The following is a 21,792-nucleotide window of genomic DNA, read 5'->3' as shown; positions in this document are numbered from 1 at the left end:
TTTGTTTAAAAAAAAAAAAAAAAAAAAAGGTCAACAACCTCAACAACTTTTCTGTCCGGATTTTCACTGTTTGAAAAATGGCCACCTTAGAGTTGTTTAGAGACCCTTATTCCCCTCACGGAGCTCTTATTTCTCAGAGTGGTCTAACAGGCCGACCATCTTCCTAGGGGGCTCTGGGAATGACAAGCGTTGTGGAGGGGGTGAATAAAAAACTGTCCTCCTGTCAGAGAAATATCATCTCTCTTGAGCCCATAAGTTATTCCACCTTCTCCTTTAGCAGAGTTTGTATTTTCATGCAGTGAGGTGAACAGCTCACTGGATATATATGAAACAAAGCTTTCATAGTAGAGAAACGTAGCGTAGTAACATGCTGACTGAGGGAAATGAAGCACCTTGAGGTAAGTGACAGTTGAACCCGTTTTTTAAACTGACAGCCTGAAGGGAGGGGCCCATTCTAGAGTACAGCATGGAAGCCCCGCCCACTAGAGGCCAGGTATTCTGCTAATCAAATTAGGTGTTTTTCCTACAAAGAGCTCTTGTGAGGGGAAAAGGAGGCCTAACAACTCTCAAAAAAAAGTTAAATTTTCAGTTTTAAATCTTAAAATAAGCATTTTACACGCTGTTAGATATCCCATGACTTCCATCCTTCTCTTTCCTCGGTTCATTTTATTTATCTTTCATTCCTGCATATTTTGCTGTCGCCATTTTCACTTCTACATCGCTCAAACATTAATTACACTGTTGATTTTATCTTAAGGCTGCCAGCGCTTTCAGCTGTGTACCGTTGTTTTCCATATCCTCAAAAAATATTTTCCATATATGTTCTTCTTGCTCTCTTATTCTATATGTTAAACCTGCAAGCTCTGCATATTCTACCATCTTACATTGTGAGTCCTCTTTGCCTGGGACCTCCCTCACTTTCCATTTTGGGGCTAACCAAACTCTTGCTGCCGTTGTTGCATACATGAAATAAATTTTGTTGACACTGAGGGACTTCAGTCTAAATTTTTCCCTACAAAAAGGACTCTGGTCTTTTGGGAAAAGTTATTTTAAACATATTTTTTCAACTCATCATAGATCATTTCCCAATATTCTTTTACTTTTTTACATGTCCACCGCATATGAAAAAACGTTCCCTTCATTTCTTTACATTTCCGGCACATATCCAATTCTGCTTCCTAACAACTCTCACCACCCTTAAAAAACTACAGTTCCCAGAATTCTTTGGGGGAAGAAGCCAAAGCCCACACAAAGGCCTGTAAATATGTAGGGTGACCCCAGCCAGCATGGCCAATGGTCAGGAATGATGGGAGATGGAGTCCAGCATCACCGAATTGCAATATAATAATAATATAATAATAATTTATTATTTATACCCCGCCCATCTGGCTGGGCTTCCCCAGCCACTCTGGGTGGCTTCCAAAAAAATATTAAAATACTGTAATACATCAAACATTAAAAGCTTCCCTAAACAGGGCTGCCTTCAGATGTCTTCTAAAAGTCTGGTAGTTGTTGTTCTCTTTGACATCTGGTGGGAGGGTGTTCCACAGGGAGGGCGCCACTACCGAGAAGGCCCTCTGCCTGGTTCCCTGTAATTGTAGACATGAAAGGGACCCTGAGGGTCATCCAGTCTAACCCCCTGCAATGCAGGAATTTGCAGCTGTCTCGTACGGGGATCGAACCTGCAACCTTGGCCTCATCAGCACCATACTCTAACCAACGGAGGTATCTGGTGGGCATCCGGTTCCCCTCCCCTCCTGTAGATAGGCTAACCTTGGGGGAGGTTGGTGCCGTTCCATTTATATTTTAATCCAGTATATCACAGATTGTTTAATCCAGTATATCACAGATTTATTGTAAAACCTTAATATCTCTGAAATGATACCCTTACACCCAGTCAGCAGATTAGTTGCACCATTCTGAACAGCCTCGGCTGATACAGCGGTAACTCCGGTTACATACGCTTCAGGTTATATACGCTTCCGGTTACAGACTCTGCTAACCCATAAATAGTGCTTCAGGTTAAGAACTTTGCTTCAGGATGAGAACAGAAATCGTGTTCTGGCGGTGTGGCGGCAGTGGGAGGCCCTATTAGCTAAAGTGGTGCTTCAGGTTAAGAACAGTTTCAGGTTAAGAACGGACCTCCGGAACGAATTAAGTACTTAACCTGAGGTACCACTGTATCTAGAAATACAGTGCAAATGGCTGCCACAACTACACCTTACCATGCAGGAGGCAGCAGGTACAAGTTACTAGTCCCTGCAGCCACAGCAGGCGCTGTGATTCTGTCATGAATTCTACTCAATAACGTATAGTTAGCAGAGTAAAAACTTAAACACGTTGCAAGATCCCCCCAAAATAGGCCAGAGGCAATTGTGTTTCATCCAGCAGAGCTTTACTGCTACAGAAGGCAAATGAGCATAATTGTCACAAATCCAATACATTCAGGATTGGCACTGTCCATAAGAAATCCAGTTGCAGCAGACTTAACTGAAACTTAAAGGTAAAGGTACCCCTGCCCATACGGGCCAGTCTTGACAGACTCTAGGGTTGTGCGCCCATCTCACTCAAGAGGCCGGGGGCCAGCGCTGTCCGGAGACACTTCCGGGTCACGTGGCCAGCGTGACATCGCTGCTCTGGCGAGCCAGAGCCGCACACGGAACGCCGTTTACCTTCCCGCTAGTAAGCGGTCCCTATTTATCTACTTGCCCCCGGGGGGTGCTTTCAAACTGCTAGGTTGGCAGGCGCTGGGACCGAGCAACGGGAGCGCACCCCGCCACGGGGATTCGAACCGCCGACCTTTCAATCGGCAAGCCCTAGGCGCTGAGGCTTTAACCCACAGCGCCACCCGCGTCCCGTAACTGAAACTTACAATAACTTATAATACGACTAAAGGCTTAACACTATCTATGTACCAAACACCACACCAGAAGGAAAAGAGCTAGAAAGAGAAAGCGTGAGACCCGGGCTCTTCTGGCCTTATTATTATAGTCAGCATGACCTTGACAGAAAGAGATAACAGGACCGATTTAAGCCAGCTGTACTCAGCTTCTCTGAAGAAATAACCTGCTTGTTTCTTTCACGCAGAGAAGTTTCCAGAACCCTTTTGAACTAATTACAATAGGATAGATCTCTACACATGAGATCAATACTTTCTGTACTAAGAAATGCAAAGTGACAGATTTTCCAGCAGTTTGAGTTCACCTCCGGAGGCGCACTCCATTGTCTCCCTTGGACGTACATACCACTTGCAGCAGCTTCCCCCAAATTATTCTGGGAACTGTAGTTTTTTAAAGGGTGTTGAGAGTTGCTGAGACGCCCCCTGTTTTCCCCACAGAGGTACAATTTGCAGAGAGAACCCTGGGAAAGGGATACAGCCTAGGACCCACATATCTATGGGACTGCCTCTCCTGGTATGCCCCGCGGAGGACCTTAAGGTCCACAAATAACAACACCTTGGAGGTCCCGAGTCTCAAGGAGGTTAGATTGGTCTCAACTAGGGCCAGGGCCTTTTCAGTACTGGCCCCAACTTGGTGGAACGCTCTGTCACAAGAGACCAGGGCCCTGCGGGACTTGACATCTTTCCGCAGGGCCTGCAAGACAGAGCTGTTCCGCCTGGCCTTTGGTTTGGTCTGACCTTTATGTTTCCCTCCCCTTATGGTTTTGATCTATGGGCTACTATTAAAATGAGGCTGCATTTTAAATTATATTTTAACCTGTATTTTAAATTGGTTTTTAAAAAATTATTATTGTAATTTTACTGCTGTTAGCTGCCCTAAACCCAGGGAGGGCATGGTATAAATAAAAAATTATTATTATTATTATTATTATTATTATTATTATTATTATTATTAAACCACTCTGGGAACTGTCAGCTCCGTGAGGGGAATGAGAGCCTCTGAAAAACTTTTAACACCCTTACAGTTCTTGGGATGCTTTTGGTGAAGGTGGTGGACTCTTCTTTCCTTGGAGGTTTTTAAGCAGAGTTTGTAATGGTCATCTGCCAGGAACTCTTTAGCTGTGGTTCCTGCATTGCAGGGGGTCAGACTAGACGACCCCCAGGGTCCCCTTCTGACTCCACCATTGTATGATTCTAAGCCATACTCTCTGCAGAACTTCAGGCGCATGACAAAGAGCTCCTTTCTTCAGCAGGCATTTCTCGTTAGATTTTATGGTGAATTTTTATCATTCCACTTTTTGCAATTTTATTAGAGACGTCGGTGATTAAGTGGAATAGAGAATAAAGGAATAAATACAATTGTTCACTGCTCATTTCATTTAAAATGAATAATAAATATGTGCCGATGTGCAATGGGCGTAGCCAGGATTTATTTGGGGGGCAGGCTTTATGTTAAGGGGGGGCAGAACCAAGTTATCTGCAACACAATTGGTCAGTTAGTTAAGTATTTTTATTTATTTACTTGATTTGTGGGTGAGCAGTTGCCCCCTGGCTAGGCCTATGCTCTACGCTTGTCTTGTGCCTGATTTTTGCCAGCCATGCCCTTCCTCCAGGATACTCCATTGCATTTCCCTACCAATGGTCCAAATTCTGCAGCCACTGAGCATGCTCAGCCATTTTCAGACATACACACCCCTTAGGATTCTCCCTCGCCCACCCAGTTACTATTTTATTCTTCTTTTTTCTGCAAACTTTGGTCTCCGCCCAAGCCTGCTGAGATCTCCCTCTTTTTCCAGGAAGCTGGCCTGTTGACTGCATTAAACATTCACATCCAGAGAATGGGTTTAATATTAGCATGATAGCAGGCGAGGGGAAGCTGCGGCCTTCCAGATTTTCCAGCCCCCATCTCATGAGCGATCGAGGTGTTATTGCGCTATAAATGCATGAAGCTCTTATTTATTCCCTGCAGAGGGGCGCTGTAGGGTTAAACCGAGCGAGCTCCTCCGCTTGCCTAGAAAGCCTGAGAAACAGCAACCCCCCGTTTTGTGCAGCTGGCGAAGCATGAAAGCGGCTTCCTGGTGGGGGCGGGGGAGGAAATGGCCTGTCTGAATCCTTGCAAGCAGCACCAGGAGCGATAATCGATAACCTCGCAGCGGCTGCATGTGCAGCGGAAGGAAGCCGAGCCCTTGCTCCCCATAGGAAGGGGGCCAGATCCCCGAAGAGGTGAGCTCTCAAGTGGGTTGCATGCAGCTTCCATTGACAGTGGTACCTCGGGTTGCAGACGCTCCAGGTTACAGACTCCGCTAACCCCGCAATAGTACCTCGGGTTAAGAACTTGGCTTCAGGATGAGAACAGAAATCGCGCGGTGGCAGCGGGAGGCCCCATTAGCTAAAGTGGTTCTTCAGGTTAAGAACGGTTTCAGGTTAAGAACGGACCTCCGGAACGTATTAAGTTCTTAACCCGAGGTACCACTGTATTACGATGGAGGAGTAGCGGGGCAGAGTGGTATTCATTGCGTTTGCAAAAAAAGAGAGGAAGGAATTTAATGAATGCTTGTAGGCGCAAGCGAGGTGAGGAACAGCTGGTGTCAGCCAGCAGTGACCTCCCCTCCCTCTTTCTACCCAGCCAGAGCAAAATGCTCACACAAAACCCTTCCCACGTCAGTGAATCCGTAGCTTATATACTGTGTGTGTGTGTGTGTGTGTGTGTGTGTACACACACACACACACACACACACACACAGAGTGGTACCTTGGGTTACATATGCTTCAGGTTACAGACTCCGCTAACCCAGAAATAGTACCTCAGGTTAAGAACTGCTTCAGGATAAGAACAGAAATCTTGCTCCGGTGGCACGGCAGCAGCGGGAGGCCCCCATTAGCTAAAGTGCTTCAGGTTAAGAACAGTTTCAGGTTAAGAACGGACCTCTGGAACGAGTTAAGTACTTAACCCGAGGTACCACTCTCTCTGTGTGTGTGTATTTTATATATATAGTTGCAGTTGTGTTGCGGTTCATCGTGAGCTGCAAAAGAACATGCTGTATAAGGATCCTGCGCATAGCTGTCAACGTGTTCCTTTTTTTAAAGGGAAATTCCCTTATTCCGAATAGGATTCCTTGCAAGAGAAGGGAAAAGTTGACAGCTATGATCCTGCGCCAAATCCGGCTTTTATTGGGTGTATTATTTCAAAGTGTGTGTGTGTGTGTGTGTGTGTGTTTGAGCACTTCATACCCTCCAACATTTCTGCGATGAAAATAGGGACGTCCTAAGGAAAAGCGGGATATTCCGGGATCAAATCAGCAAGCGGGGCGGCTTCAGTAAATCCAAGAGGGACAGTTGGAGGGTCTGGAACGTCCCCTGCAAAACTAAAACGCCAACAAAAACCAGACCCATATACTTGTTTGCAGGCCGTCCTTCTAGGTTGTGGGTTCCCCCAAGTTCAGTGTCAGTCTGGTTTGTCTCTTCCATTAAGTAGACAGTTTTCTGCCCTGCGAGACACTAGCCCATGGCCCTTTCCTGGCCTGCTCACTTTCTATGGAGATAAGGTAATTTCATATCCAGGACTATAGTTAACTTGGATGCTAAACATGGGCGTAGACAGGAAAGCAGCCCCCCCCCATCAAGTAAATAAATAAAAATACTTGAAGTATAAATTGTGGAAAGATTTTGACAGGTTTTTCTGAGCACTTGTGGTCGGAAGAAAGTACAGTGGTGCCCCGCAAGACGAATGCCTCGCAAGACGGAAAACCCGCTAGACGAAAGGGTTTTCTGTTTTGGAGGTGCTTCGCAGGACGAATTTCTCTATGGGCTTGCTTCGCAAGAGGAAAATGTCTTGCAATTCCTGGGTTCCCCCCCCCCCCGCTCCCCACCCCCTTTTTCTAAGGCACTAAGCTGCTAATAGCCTTTTAGCAGCTAATCCGCTAATCCCTTAAGCCTTTAATAGCCGCTAATAGCCCTTAAACTGCTAATAGCGCTAATCCGCTAATGGGCTTGCTTCACAAGACGAAAAAAACGCTAGACGAAGAGACTCACAGAATGGATTCTTTTCGTCTTGCGAGGCACCACTGTAATTAAAAAAAAAGTTGTCCAGACACTTCGTTCCGAATCTGATAGTCAGAGCCAGACGGGTAGAGAATGGTGACAGGTGGGTGTCCTGCCCCCCCCCCAAAAAACATAAATTCTGGCTATGCCCATGATGCCAAACAAAAGCTGTGTGTTTATTTTGAGACGGGGTGGGTTTGGGATGTAGAAATGTTCTAAGTGACGGGGGTGTTCGTTTTATCGATTCCAGTCATGGTAGGTATGCCTGTCTCCTGTAGCAAAAGGCAGACAGACAGACAGACTGACTGATGAAAACTTAATGACCGAACACATTAATTGTGGTTTAAGTCCCCTTGGGATGCGGGTGGTGCTGTGATCTAAACCACAGATTCCATGACATCTCAAGGGACGCAGATGGCGCTGTGGGTTAAACCACATAGCCTAGGGCTTGCCGATCAGGAGGTCGGCGGTTCGAATCCACGCGACGGGGTGAGCTACCGTTGCTCGGTCCCTGCTCCTGCCCACCTAGCAGTTCGAAAGCACGTCAAAGTGCAAGTAGATAAATAGGTACCGCTCTGGCGGGAAGGTAAACGGCGTTTCCGTGCGCTGCTCTGGTTCGCCAGAAGCGGCTTAGTCATGCTGGCCACATGACCCGGAAGCTGTACGGCGGCTCCCTCGGCCAATAAAGCGAGATGAGCGCCGCAACCCCAGGGTCTGCCACAACTGGACCTAATGGTCAGGGGTCTCTTTACCTTTACCTTTACAGTCCCTTTCATCAGATGCATTAAGTGTTATGAATGACAGGTGCCGTGGAGTCTATATCTGTGTGTGTGTGTGTGTGTGTGTGTGTGTGTGTGTGTATCCATGGATAGCCTTATCCTCCATGAATTTATCTAATCCTCTTTTAAAGCCATGCTGAGTTGCCTCCTATGGGCCCTTCTTTCCCCTGACTACCTACAGCACAATGAGTGTATGTATGTGCATTTCATATAACTTATGGGACGCGGGTGGCGCTGTGGGTAAAACCTTAGCACCTAGGACTTGCCGATCACATGGTCGGCGGTTTGAATCCCGTCGCTCGGCCCCAGCGCCTGCCAACCTAGCAGTTCGAAAGCACTCCCGGGTGCAAGTAGACAAATAGGGATCGCTTTCCAGCAGGAAGGTAAACAGCGTTTCCGTGTGCAGCTATGGCTCGCCAGAGCAGCAATGTCACGCTGGCCACGTGACCCGGAAGTGTCTGCGGACAGCGCTGGCCCCCGGCCTCTAGAGTGAGATGAGCGCACAACCCTAGAGTCTGTCAAGACTGGCCCGTATGGGCAGGGGTACCTTTACCTTTATGCCAACGTTGGAATTCAAGTGTTTTGCAGTGGGACATTTGAGTTGCTTGGATGCAGATTGTTATATTTTTCATAGAATTGTAGAGTTAGAAGGGACCCTGAGGGTCATCTAGTCTAACCCCCTGCAATGCAGGAATATGCAGCTGTCCCATATGGGTATCGAACCTGGAGCCTTGGTGTTATCAGGACTACGTTCTACCCAACTGAGCTATCCAGGCTATTAATGGCACATACGTAAGAGTAGGGATGAAGAGAAATTAAATTCAATTTCTTTCAGTATCTCACTTTCTAGTATTTAGATCTGTTCTCCACACTTCCACATCAGCTTGCAATTTATATTTTCAAGTCCTGGTGAAAATCAATTCACATTTTACTGCTAGTTACTCCTAATATGCACAGTTTTGTATGCAGTTTCTTCTAATACAATTCTGTTTTGTTTTCACTAATATACACATTTCAGCGCACACTTCACTCTATCCATTTTTGTTCACATTACACGGCTGAAGGACTGCATTGCAAAAATTGGAGAAGTGTAAATTTCAAAGGATGGCTGTTTCGTTTTGCGTGTTTTCCCCCCAGAAAATGCCAATTGCGTAAGATCGCCTTTAAATGCAGACTGAATCAAATTTCTCCACCAACCCCACTGAAGAACCTTGGCTGCAGTGCTTACAGGAAGACAGTGCAAAAGGATAAACTTCCTGCGTTTCATGGACTGGTTAAGATATTACAAAATCCAGGAAACAGGACAGGACACTGAACCCGGTGTCGTTAATTTGTCTTAGCCACAAGAAAGTGTGTGTGTGTTTGTTTAGTTTAGTTTTAAAAGCACCAAGCAGGGCTTCACACAAGTTCTCTTTGGCTCCCTTTTAGGATTTGGTTAATCACAAAAATAATGCCCACGTTACTGTGATTGACAAAAGAGTGTACCGTATTTTTTGCCCTATAGGGCGCACCGGCCCATAGGGCGCACCTGGGGGGGGGGGGGAATAAAGAAAAAAAAATTCCCCCCCCAGGCGCGGGGTTGGGGCGGGGGAAGCCCAAGCTTCCCCTGACCCCAGCCCCCAGAACAAGCTGCTATCCACAAGCCTAGGGAGCCCGGCGGGAACTCCCGCGGGCTCCCCAGGTTTGTGGATATCTGCTCGAAGCCCGGGGCGCACTCTGCTGCGCTCCCCGGGTTTTGGGCTGCAGGCTGCTGTCCGCAAGCCTTAGGAGCCCAGCAGGAACTCCCACGGGCTTGCAAGCCTTGCGGATAGCTTCCTGAAGCCTGGAAAGCGAGAGGGGTCTGTGCGCACCGACCGCTCTCGCTCTCCAGGCTTCAGCAAAAGCCTGCATTCGCCCCATAGGACGCACACACATTTCCCCTTCATTTTTGGAGGTGGAAAAGTGCGTCCTATAGGGCGAAAAATACGGTATTTTTCATTTACATGGCAAAAAGTTTCATATTTCTCCTTCGTCAGCTGCCCCGCTAAAAATAATAATATTTTGAATATTCTGTTTCCATCAATGCATCATGTGGTTATAAAGCTTTGAGCAGAAACTGGCCTACTGAACAAAAGTAAAATGTGCATATAAGGCCCTAAAAATGAAAGAAATTTCCCATCCCAGACATGGAATATCAGTTTAGCAGGTTAATTTTTCTGGGTTTCTCTCTCTCTCTCTCTCTCTCTCTCTCTCTCTCTCTCTCTCCAGCCTTCGGTTTTCTGTATGTCTTCCCTGCAGGAGCAAAACCTTGTGTGTGATGCTGACATCTGTATGTCTAAACGCCCTAAATAATTTGTAGCACGATCGGAAAAAGAAAAAAACAGGACCCTGGGAGATCAGTTTGAGGAACCGGCGCCGTTTGCCCAATGCTGGCAGCAAGAGAGGGAGGTCTGTGAGCAAGACCCGGTGCAAGCCGACGTTGGCACAAAGCTGGAAAGGACAAAATGGCTGCCGAGCGGGCAGCAGCGGCCAACCTCCAGATGGCGGGAGACCAAGTGCTGCAGATAAAAATGGAAGAGGAGGATGAGGAAGAGGAAGATGGACCGGCGAAAGGGCCTTGCGTCATCCGGGCCGGGAGCCTGAGGGACATTTTGGGATGGCCAGGGCCGGAGCAGGTCAAGCAAGAGCTAGACGAAGAGGTGCCTCAGTGCTGGGAAGCCCACGGCCAGGAGCACCTAAGACTCATCCAGTCGCCTCATTCGGGATGGGGGCCCCCTCAGCAGCCAGAGGAGCTCATCCTGAGGCAACGAGGAGCAAGGAGACGGGAGCAACAGGTAAAAAAGCAGGGAGCCGGGGATCAAACCAAAGTGCTTGCCCACCTGTGAGCAGTTCGGCTGCTTTTGCTGATTTACAGAGCCCTGACTGACCTGGGACGCGGGTGGCGCTGTGGGTAAAACCTCAGTGCCTAGGACTTGCCGATCGCATGGTTGGCGGTTCGAATCCCCGCGGCGGGGTGCACTCCCGTCGTTCGGTCCCAGCGCCTGCCAACCTAGCAGTTCGAAAGCACCCCCGGGTGCAAGTAGATAAATAGGGACCGCTTACCAGCGGGAAGGTAAACGGCGTTCCGTGTGCTGCGCTGGCTCGCCAGATGCAGCTTGTCACGCTGGCCACGTGACCCGGAATTGTCTGCGGACAGCGCTGGCTCCCGGCCTCTAGAGTGAGATGAGCGCACAACCCTAGAGTCTGTCAAGACTGGCCCGTACGGGCAGGGGTACCTTTACCTTTACCTTTGACTGACCTGGACCAGAAATGCCTTAAGGCCCACCTGGGAGACTTATTGTGGTTCCTGAGGTTTGGTTGCCCTTTACTATGTAGTATGACAGGCTGTGGCCTATGGAACTCCCTGCTGGTAGATGCATAGCTGTCAACTTTTCCCTTTTCTTGCGAGGAATCCTATTTCTAATAAGGGAATTTCCCTTTAAAAAAGGGAAACGTTGACACTATGGGTAGATGCACAGCAGGAATCGTTCCTGCTTTTAGACGTTGCCTGTGTCGTTCAAACAAGCCTTTGCAATGTCATTTTTTTAATAATTTTTTTTATTAGTTTTCAGTTATAATCCAATAATAGCTTCATTATAACAATACCAAATTATGTCGTACTTTGGTTTTCAAACAGCTTAGTTCTCGAACATTTTGGTTCCCAAACGCCGCAAACCCAGAAGTGACTGTTCCGGTTTGCGAACTATTTTTGGAAGCCGAACGTCTGACGGGGCTTCCACAGCTTCCGGTTTTCTGCAGGAGCTTCCTGCAGCCAATCAGAAGCCGTGCTTTGGTTTCTGAATGTTCCAGAAGTTGAACGGACTTCCGGAACGGATTCCGTTCGACTTCCAAGGTACGACTGTACTAAGACCAATCGTTGAAATACCAAATTATATAATTTAAGTGCCCCCTCACGTGCTAGAAATGATGGTTTGATTATTTTCTTCATTTCTGCATTCCAAAATCTTACAGTTTCAATTTTCAATTACATTTCAATTACATTTCAGTCAAATATAATAATCCCTTACAACAACTGCAATGTTAATAACTTCTATCTATTCATGTTGACACATTAAATTATTTACAGAACTACAAGTGAGGCACACAAACTATATCCTTGTTTCTCCTGCATGTGGCAATTATTCTGTCTGTGGTGTTTCTTCCTGTCCTTGCAAGATGTTATGTCTATCTTTTCCCGGTTGTTGCTGTTCTCCATCATGCCTTGGGCGGAGCAGATATCCCATTGTTGTTTCAGAGATTTCCCCATAGGCCTTTGCAATGTCAATTTCTTTTTACTAACCAGCATTCATAGATGTTTTTACTGTTGTATTTATTGAATTTCTTAAATTTATTATACAGTGGTACCTCGGAAGTCGAACGGAATCCGTTCCGAAAGTCCGTTTGACTTCCAAAACAATTGGAAACCGAAGCGCGGCTTCCGATTGGCTGTAGGAAGCTCCTGCAGCCAATCGTAAGCCCCGTCGGATGTTCAGGTTCCAAAGAACGTTTGCAAACCAGAACACTCACTTCTGAGTTTATGGAGTTTGGGAGCCAAAACGTCTGAGTTACCAAGGCGTTTGGGATCCGAGGTACGACTAGTGAAAAATGTGGAATATAAATATTTCAAAAAACGAATTAAAGAATAACAGGGAGGAGGGTTGATGTGTCCTGTGGAGTAGATCTGTCCTGGGGACCAACGTTCCACTGATGGAGAGGGGTCCCTCCACGTGTGGCCCTCAGGCCTGGGGTTCCTCACCCACTGCAGTAAATAAAAGAGCATTTAGCATGTGTGAACCAACAGCCCTCTGCCTTTGTTCCCAGGTGCCGGTCCTTTTTGACGAGATGGACGTCCATTCCCCGGAGGCCGACCACACCTTGCTGGACAGGCGGCGGTATCTCCGCAGGGAGGCCAAGCAGAGGCTGGAGAGTGAAGCCAGCTCACTCGGTAAGGGCTAATTCTGCCCCCGAGACACCAGCCAGGGGAATGTGTATATTCTGTGTGCTGCATTTTGCGTCCTGAAAACCTCTGTCGGTCACCACCATTACTGCTTTGCCTGATTGCAGCTTTTTTTTGGGGGGGGGCGGTGCTACATCTGTCTGCAGGGCAGGGAAACAGGTCCACTGGCAGACGAGGGAGCAGTTTTTGCATCTTTGCAGGGGGCGGGTGGAGAAAGAACTGTCTTCAGCTTTGTATTTGCAGGACATGTGCAAATTTATTGGCAGAAGAAAACACAGAGCGCTGCCTTGTACCAGATCCGACCAGGGGTTTACCTATCTCAGAAATGCATCTACAGTGGTACTCGGGTTACATACGCCTCAGGTTACATACGCTTCAGGTTACAGACTCCGCTAACCCAGAAACAGTACCTCGGGTTAAGAACTTTGCTTCAGGATGAGAACAGAAATCGCGCAGCAGCAGTGGGAGGCCCCATTAACTAAAGTGGTGCTTCAGGTTAAGAACAGTTTCAGGTTAAGAACGGACCTACATAACAAATTAAGTACTTAACCCAAGGTACCACTGTACACACCAGGCGAAGGGAGCCGTTGTTGGCCTAAGGGCAGCGTTCCCTAATGAGCTGCCCTCCAAGGGCCACGTGACAGGGGGGCGGGCAGAGGCGAAAGTGGGTGAAGAAACAGATGTAACTCTTAACCTTTGTAATGTAGACTTACATTCCAGCAAGGAGCACCCCCTAAAAGAGATTTCCCTTTCTGTACACACACCGTTCTCTCCACCCGGTCAAGCAAAAAGGAGTGATCTCGCTCCGAGGCGACATTTGATCATGCAGAATGACTCCTAAGAGGGCACAGTGTAAGATCACTGAGGGGGCATGGTCGTGGAAGAAGGGGTGTGGCTTAGGGAGGCTCCTGGGGGCCAGGTCAATATGTCTGCAGGGCCACTTTTGGACTCTGGGCTTGAGCCTCCGCAACTTTGCCTTAGATCAAGGCGGTCCAACATGTGGCCCTTGAGGCCTCATTTGGCGGCCCTCGGCAACATTTGAAGCCCTCAAGCTACCTTGCCAAAGGCAGGTAAGGGAAGCCCGGGGCTTGGGAAGGAGGTGTGAGGGCTCTGACAGTGTCGTAGAGTCCTCTTGCCTCCCTCCCAAAGCCTAGCTTAGCGCTTTCTCAGTTTATCCGGCTTTGTGAAGGCAGCACAAGGGCTGTGGTGGGGGGCTCAGATTTTGGCCTCGGCTCCCTGCCACCAGGAGCAACAAGGTAGTTCCGTGTCAAGGTACTCTTCCAGCCTGCTTGGTATAGAAAGTTGGGCCTCCCTCTGCCTTAAGGTAAAGAGACCCCTGACCATTAGGTCCAGTCGCAGACGACTCTGGGGTTGCGGCGCTCATCTCGCTTTATTGGCCGAGGGAGCCGGCGTACAGCTTCCGGGTCATGTGGCCAGCATGACTAAGCCACTTCTGGCGAACCAGAGCAGCGCACGGAAACGCCATTTAACTTCCCGCTGGAGCGGTACCTATTTATCTTCTTGCACTTTGACGTGCTTTCGAACTGCTAGGTGGGCAGGAGCAGGGACTGAGCAACGGGAGCTCACCCATGGTGGGGATTCGAACCGCCGACCTTCTGATCGGCAGGCCCTAGGCTCTGTGGTTTAACCCTCAGCGCCACCCACATCCCCCCCTCTGCCTTAGTTGAACTAAAAAAAAAATAAAGACCAGAGGTTCACCCTCTCCCACTTCCCTGTTGGCCACAGCTGGCTCTGCCCTGCCGATGCCACATTTCCCGAAGATGAGCCGCCGTGGCACCAACTGGTCGTATGCCGAGGTGATTGATCTCCTGGATATCTGGGGTGAGCAGAGAATCCAGCAGGTCCTTCAGAGCAGCCACCGGAACATGGACACCTTCCAGGTCATTGCCAACGAGATGGCCAAGAGGGGCCACGAGCGGACAGCCCAGGAGTGCCGCACCAAGACCAAGACGATGCGCCGGGACTACAAGAAGGTGAAAGAGAACAACTGCTCAGGGACAGGGCGCCTCACCTGCCCCTTTTACGACCAGCTGGAGCAGATTCTGGATTCCGGAGCGCCCCAACCCGCGGGGCAGGCCCAGAGTTACGGGCACCAGGAGGAGTCAGGGGGAGATGATGGTCCACCGTGTGGCCTGGAGGAGGAGGGCCCCCACGAGTCTGAGGACTACCATGAGCCCCAGGACTTCTTCGACCCCTCTGCCCAGTTCTCCATCGAACTCGTCGATTCGGTGGACTCCACCACCGTGGTGTGCAAAACAGAGGACAACTCTGAGGAGCCGATAAGCACCCCTCGGCCGGCCGCGGGTAAGTGCCCCCTTTTTTGTGGTTATTTATGAAGACGAGAGGTCAGTTCAGCTTTCCTTCTGTCCCCTCCTCCCTCCCTCTCTCTGCACAAACAGGAATAATTGGGTGCGCAATGTGGTGACACAATAGAAGTGTGTGGAGAAAGTGTGGATAGAGTTTTTCTCCCTCTCTCGTCACACGGGAACCCAGAGGGAGACATCCAGTGAAGCAGAATGCTTGGGGTGCTCAGGAGAGACAGAAGAAAGTCCTTCTTTAAATAGCAATGGTAATAATTTCTCATTTTTATACCCCCACCCATCTGGATGGGTTTCCCCAGCCACTCTGGGCGGCTCCCAACAGAATATTTAAAACAACAAAACATCAAACATTAAAAACATCCCTAAACAGGGCTGCCTTCAGATGCCTTCTAGAAGTCAGATAGCTTTTGACATCTGATGGGAGGGCGTTCTACAGGGTGGCTTCCACTACCAAGAAAGCCCTCTGCCTGGTTCCCTGTAACCTCACTTGCCAGAAGGCCCTTGGAGCTGGACCTCCGTGTCCGGGCTGAGCAATGGGGGTGGAGACACTCCTTCAGGTATACTGGGCTGAGGCTGTTTAGGGCTTTAAAGGTCAGCACCAACACTTTGAATTGTGCTCGGAAATGTATTGGGAGCCAATGTAGGTCTTTCAGGACCGGTGTTATATGGTCTCGGCGGCTGCCTCCAGTTATTAGTCTAGCTACTACATTCTGGATTAGTTGAAGTTTTCAGGTCACCTTCAAAGGTCGCCCCACATAGAGTGCGTTGCAGTAGTCCAAGGGGGAGATAACTAGAGCATGCACCACTCTGGTGAGATAGTGCACATGCAGGAAGGGTCTCATCCTGCGTACCAGATGGAGCTGGTAGACAGCTGCCCTGGACATAGAACTGACCTGTGACTCCATAGACAGCTGTGAGTCCAAAATGACTCCCAGGCTGCTCACCTGGTCCTTCAGGGTCACATTATCCCTGTTTAGGACCAGGGAGTCCCCCACACCTGCCTGTCCCCTGTCCCCTAAAAACAGTACCCTTGTCGTGTCAGGATTCAGCCTCAATCTGTTGGCCGCCATCCACCCTCCAGCTGCCTCCAGACACTCACACGGGACATTCACGGCCTTCACTGGTTCTGATTTAAAAGAGAGGTAGAGCTGGGTATCATCCCACTTTACAGTTAAACTGTGGAATTTGCTCCCACGAGAGGCAGCAATGGCCGCCATCTTGGATGGCTTTAAGAGACAAACTGAAGAAGGAGAATAAGGCTGGCTGCTACCCCTGGTGGTTGTGTTCTGCCACCACTGTCGGAGGCAGTGCGTCTCCGAATACCAGTTGCCAGAAACTGCAGAAGGGGAGAGAGAGCACTGCTGCACACAGGTACTTCTTCTGGACTCCCCATCTTGTCAGCCATGTTAAGAGAAGGAGGCTGGACTGCGTGGGCCATTGACTCTTCTTACATCCTTATCTCCGGAGTCTTCTTTGTGGTTTCGTTCTGGCCTTGTGTTTTTGTTTTAGCTTATGAGCCAGTTCCCCAGTTTGTACTTTCCTCCTCCTGTGGGAATACCAGCCGTGAGCTAATTTGAGAGGATGCCCAATGTTCATGTCGCTCAGCTCTGCAAATCCTCTAGCTCTTCCTCCTGCTGCTTGGCCCAGCACTCCATGCATGACCTGGTTAGCCCAGTGTTGCCGTCATCTAAATCCTGCGTTTGGCATATTAAAATTAAATCCAGCCATTCTGCAGCTGCTTGTCTCGGGGAATTATCTCTCCCTCCCAGCAGTTGCTCACCGCTGTTTTAGAATCATAGAATCATAGAGTTGGTAGAGAGCACAAGGGCCATCGAGTCCAGCCCCCTGCCAAGCAGGAAACACCATCAGAGCACTCCTGACATATGGTTGTCAAGCCTCTGCTTAAAGACCTCCAAAGAAGGAGACTCCACCACAATCCTTGGCAGCAAATTCCACTGTCAAACAGCTCTTACTGTCAGCTCTTACTGTCCAGGCTGGCCGGACACAGAGGAATGGTAGGCGGAACCAGCTGAGGAACCCACAGGGGAAGAAGGTTCAGAGCCCAGGGAGTGTTGGTGGGATGACAATGAGGGAGAAGAGGGAGAAGACTGGGAGGAGGCAGCGTTGGAAGCCAAAGAGGTAACAGGGCTTAGTGAGCAGGGAGAGTCTGTGGCAGAGAGAAGTCTAGAATCAGGCAGAAGCTGAAGCAGGAGAGGAAGGCCAAGAGACAGAGATGGGTCAGGCTGGTGAAGAGGCACAGGCGTCACCCCCTCCTGCTGCAAGAAGCTCCCCTCCAATTCCCAGAACCAGGAGAGGCATGATGCGACAGCGAAAAAAGCCAATGCAATTCTGGGCTGCATCAATAGGAGTATAGCATCTAGATCAAGGGAAGTAATAGTGCCACTGTATTCTGCTCTGGTCAGACCTCACCTGGAGTACTGTGTCCAGTTCTGGGCACCACAGTTCAAGAAGGACACTGACAAACTGGAACGTGTCCAGAGGAGGGCAACCAAAATGGTCAAAGGCCTGGAAACGATGCCTTATGAGGAACGGCTAAGGGAGCTGGGCATGTTTAGCCTGGAGAAGAGGAGTTTAAGGGGGTGATATGATAGCCATGTTCAAATATATAAAAGGATGTCACATAGAGAAGGGAGAAAGGTTGTTTTCTGCTGCTCCAGAGAAGCGGACACGGAGCAATGGATCCAAACTACAAGAAAGAAGATTCCACCTAAACATTAGGAAGAACTTCCTGACAGTAAGAGCTGTTTGACAGTGGAATTTGCTGCCAAGGAGTGTGGTGGAGTCTCCTTCTTTGGAGGTCTTTAAGCAGAGGCTTGACAACCATATGTCAGGAGTGCTCTGGTGGTGTTTCCTGCTTGGCAGGGGGTTGGACTTGATGGCCCTTGTGGTCTCTTCCAACTCTATGATTCTATGAAAAGGGCGAATGGAGATGTAAGCTTCACACAGGCGTAGTGTCAGATTGCTTGGGGGAAACCCTGGAGAGGAGGGGAGGCTGGGACCTTCAATCTCAGCAACTGCTTCATGGGCCAACACCTGCCAGATATGAGTTGCTGTGCTCATTAGGCCTGACACTCCTGTTTTTGCTAATAAAGAGTTAATTCCAACTTGTTTGGTGTGATTTACTGCTGTCAGTGGCCTTTGCTAAGGCTATCAGCAGCCTCAGCATTGCCTCAAAGCGACTCACACCATTAAAAAAAAGAAATAAGGAAAGCATTATAATCAGACATAAAAACGGCAGTAAACAAGAGCTAAAATGGTCATCTGACAAAATGCTTAAAAGGAACCTACGCCGCTTAAAGGATGAGCGGAACAAAGGCCACTGACATATCTGACGGGGGAAATAAGAATGCCTTTGCCTGGTGACTAAAAACAGACAGCAGTGGTACCAGGTGAGCTTCTGTGGGGAGAGCATTCCACAAACGAGGAGCCACCACTGAAAAGGCCGTTCCCATGTTAACACGTTCCACACATCCCTCAGTGGTGGGGGAACACACAGCGCCTCTGATGGTGAACGCAAGGTCTGAGTTGGTTCGGGTGGAAAGAGGCGGTATATTACGATGCAAAATTATATTTAATGCCCTTCCCTTTGTTTTTTAGAAGCCGATCATTTGCTCAACCCCTTGCCACCTGCCCCGCCCAGTCTCCTTGGCAGCCCAGCCACCACTGGCTCCACGGCAGGTAAGAGGGAATGCGGAATGAATTTTGTATGCTGAATGGTGATGTTTAATGAATGAATTCAGAGTGCTGAATGCATTCTGCAGAACCTCAGGGAGTTGGATGGGACCTTAGAGGTCGCCTGGTCTTTTCCAGGAAGTTGGCATGTTGACTGCATTAAAGATCCACATCCAGAGAGTGGGTATAATATTAGCAGGGTCAGGGAAGCTGTTGCTGGACTACAACTCCCATCATCCCTGGCCTCTGAGGCTGGTGTGAGTTGGTGCAACATCTGGGAGGGCCACAGGCTGCCCATCTCAGCTCCTTCAAGCGATGCTCATAAGCTTGACCGTCCCCTTCCCAGAATCCCTTGCAGCCTTTCAAAATGCCCTCACTCTGCTTTTGTGTTTCTCCCCCTCCCCGCTTCCCAAATTGCTCCCAGACGTGCACCCGACCCCTTGCCACAGCCCCTTGCCTGGGCCGACGGGCCTCTCGGCTGCCGAACGCCTCGCCAACATCCGGAACCGGCACAAGAAGACCAGGAACGATTTGGCCGCGGAGCTGGCGATGGCAGCGGACCTGCGGATGCAGGCTGCTACGGACAGAATCCTTTCCGCCCTCGACGGCTACGCCAAAGCAGACCTGGAGGACCGCGAGAAGGACAGGGTGGGCACGGAGCAGATCATTGCCATCATGCAACGGCAGACAGAACTTCTGGAGCTGCTCATATGGCAGCGGCAGTCGTCCGCTCCGGCGGCCGTGTCCACTGCCCCCTCACGCCAAGCATGGCCGCCACGGACGGCCCAATCCAGCCACCGGCCTGCAGGCCCTTCTTCCTCCCGCCTGGGCGTCCCCAGGCGGCCCTTGACACCCAGGGCCCGTACCAGGAGGAGGCCTCAGAACTACAGCCCTTGACTCTCGCCTTTTGCAATCCCCTACAAGAGCTTGCGGTTGTCTGCTTGCCGTGTTTCATTCTTTAATTCGGTTAACCTCTTGGGAGTTGTTTTCTCTTCCACACCCCCCCCCCCCATGCTTTCCCATTAGAGCGCTGTCCACAAACCGAAGGCTTCGTCCTAACAGCCGTTTGTTCTGCCATTGCCGAAAGCTAACAAAAACCCTATTTTTAAAAATAAAGTATTTTCTTTCTTTTTTAATAAACTTCGAGCCCCGGCATCAAGTTAAAAAAGAAAGAAGGCAAAAAGTGAACCAGTTGGCTGCTGTTTCTGGTGGGGAAATCCTTGGGTGTGTGTTTTTCATCGATGTTCCTTGGCAACCAGATTGGGCCGAGCCAAATTTATAGGCCTGAAGCCATATAGTAGAAAAAGTGGCTTCAAGAATGGGAAGAGCTGAAGTCTGTCCACATGCACATTTGGGGTTAAGGGGCACTGGTTTATTTACAGCAGGGATTGGGAACTTCCGGCCCTATTGGCTAAATCTGGGCCCAGAAGTTCATTCCTCATAAACAATGGCCACCTGCCCCACACCTGACATTGCATGTGGGGCAGCTGCCACCGTTACTACGAATAACCACTTGGGAGTGTAAAATGAACTCTGAGGGGCTTTCATTGAAGGATTAAATTTATGTACCTCTGTTCCTCTATATACAGTGGTGCCCCGCAAGACGAATGCCTCGCAAGACGGAAAACCCACTAGACGAAAGGGTTTTCCGTTTTGGAGGTGCTTCGCAGGACGAATTTCCTATGGGCTTGCTTCGCAAGAGGAAAATGTCTTGCGATTCCTGGGGGGTTTTTTTTGCTCCCCGCCCCCTTTTTCTAAGGCACTAAGCTGCTAATAGCCTTTTAGCAGCTAATCTGCTAATCCCTTAAGCCTTTAATAGCCGCTAATAGCGCTAATCCGCTAATGGGGTTGCTTCGCAAGACGAAAAAACCGCTAGACGAAGAGACTCACAGAACGGATTCTTTTCGTCTTGCGAGGCACCACTGTATTTTCCTCTCAACAACCCTGTCAGGTGGGCCAGCCTGAGAGAGTGCGACTGGCCCAAGTGAGCCTCATGGCCGAATAGGGGTTTGAACCCTGGCCTCCCAGGTCCTGGCTCAACCCTATGACTTCTGGACCAGGGTTTCTCAAACAGTAGGCCTCAGGCCCACAGCCTTCCATGTGCCTCCTCAGTGACGCACCCGGCCCCATAGCCAGCCCATGGCCGTTTGGTTGGACAATGCCGGCAGCTGCAACTCCTCGCATGCTGAGCAGAGGAGAGCAGGGAAAGAAGCGGAGGAATTTTCTGTGGAAAAATAACACACTGGGGAAATTTATGCCCCAGTGTCCAGTCTCCGCTTGGAGAGATGGCATGAACGGAGACAGTGGAATGGGCAGAGGGCCACAAAGGGACATTGGCGGCCCCCAACTTGGCTGGCTTTAAAAGGGGGCTAAACCATGGCTATTGGCCACAAAGGCTATGCTCTGTCTCAACAGTTAAGAGGCAACATACACTTCTGAATATCAGTTGCTAGAAAGTGCTGATGCACTCAGGTCCCGCTTAGTAATAACTATCTGACTTTTGGGACGCGGGTGGCGCTGTGGGTAAAAGCCTCAGCGCCTAGGACTTGCCGATCGAAAGGTCGGCGGTTCGAATCCCCGCGGCGGGGTGCGCTCCCGTCGTTCGGTCCCAGCGCCTGCCAACCTAGCAGTTCGAAAACACCCCTGGGTGCAAGTAGATAAATAGGGACCACTTACCAGCGGGAAGGTAAACGGCGTTCCGTGTGCTGCGCTGGCTCGCCAGATGCAGCTTGTCACGCTGGCCACGTGACCCGGAAGTGTCTGCGGACAGCGCTGGCTCCCGGCCTCTAGAGTGAGATGAGTGCACAACCCTAGAGTCTGGCAAGACTGGCCCGTATGGGCAGGGGTACCTTTACCTTTTTATCTGACTTTCAGAAGACATCTGAAGGCAGCCCTGTTTAGGGATGTTTTTAATGTTTGATCGCTTTTTTATTATTATTAATATTCTACTCAGAGTGGCTGGGGAAACCCAGCCAGATGGGCGGGGTATAAATAAATTATTTATTTATTTATTTATTTATTGACTTCCCACTGGGGAATCTGGACTAGACGGGTCCCCGGCCT

The 21,792-nt window shown here is 49.5% G+C and overlaps 1 protein-coding gene and 2 long non-coding RNA genes across 5 annotated transcripts in view; all 3 read left to right on the top strand.

The window, feature by feature from the left end:
- Positions 1 to 21,792, top strand: part of LOC310671060 — a 184,643-nt gene that overhangs the window by 103,351 nt on the left and 59,500 nt on the right. The window lies entirely within an intron of this gene.
- The window catches only part of LOC310671048, a 105,918-nt gene that overhangs the window by 62,349 nt on the left and 21,777 nt on the right, over positions 1 to 21,792 (top strand). The window lies entirely within an intron of this gene.
- Positions 4,942 to 19,917, top strand: LOC310670487 (uncharacterized protein). 3 transcript variants are annotated; one of them, XM_083425917.1, is made up of 7 exons: positions 4,942 to 5,122; positions 9,997 to 10,097; positions 10,135 to 10,532; positions 12,559 to 12,682; positions 14,441 to 15,019; positions 18,655 to 18,735; positions 19,154 to 19,917. In XM_083425917.1, the coding sequence occupies exons 3-7, from the start codon at positions 10,203 to 10,205 to the stop codon at positions 19,624 to 19,626; spliced, it is 1,587 nt and encodes a 528-aa protein (XP_083282043.1). In that variant the 5' UTR covers positions 4,942 to 5,122; positions 9,997 to 10,097; positions 10,135 to 10,202; the 3' UTR covers positions 19,627 to 19,917. The 3 variants fall into 3 exon arrangements, with proteins under 3 accessions (XP_083282043.1, XP_083282042.1, XP_083282041.1); XM_083425916.1 differs by having other exon boundaries at positions 9,967 to 10,097; XM_083425915.1 differs by having other exon boundaries at positions 9,967 to 10,532.

The sequence above is a fragment of the Podarcis tiliguerta genome (assembly GCF_965153285.1).
Source record: "Podarcis tiliguerta genome assembly, chromosome: 2".
NCBI classification, from domain to species: Eukaryota; Metazoa; Chordata; class Lepidosauria; order Squamata; family Lacertidae; genus Podarcis; species Podarcis tiliguerta.
Note: the sequence above shows the minus strand (reverse complement) of the source record. Positions and strands in the feature narration are given on the sequence as shown.

What these genes read in the sequence shown, in the direction of transcription:
- LOC310670487 (XM_083425917.1), top strand. Translation starts at nt 10,203, where the DNA reads ATGGCTGCCGAGCGGGCAGCAGCGGCCAACCTCCAGATGGCGGGAGAC. An exon ending in CACCCCTCGGCCGGCCGCGG is followed by an intron (nt 15,020 to 18,654) that starts GTAAGTGCCCCC and finishes TTTGTTTTTTAG; the next exon opens with AAGCCGATCATTTGCTCAAC. An exon ending in CACCACTGGCTCCACGGCAG is followed by an intron (nt 18,736 to 19,153) that starts GTAAGAGGGAAT and finishes AATTGCTCCCAG; the next exon opens with ACGTGCACCCGACCCCTTGC.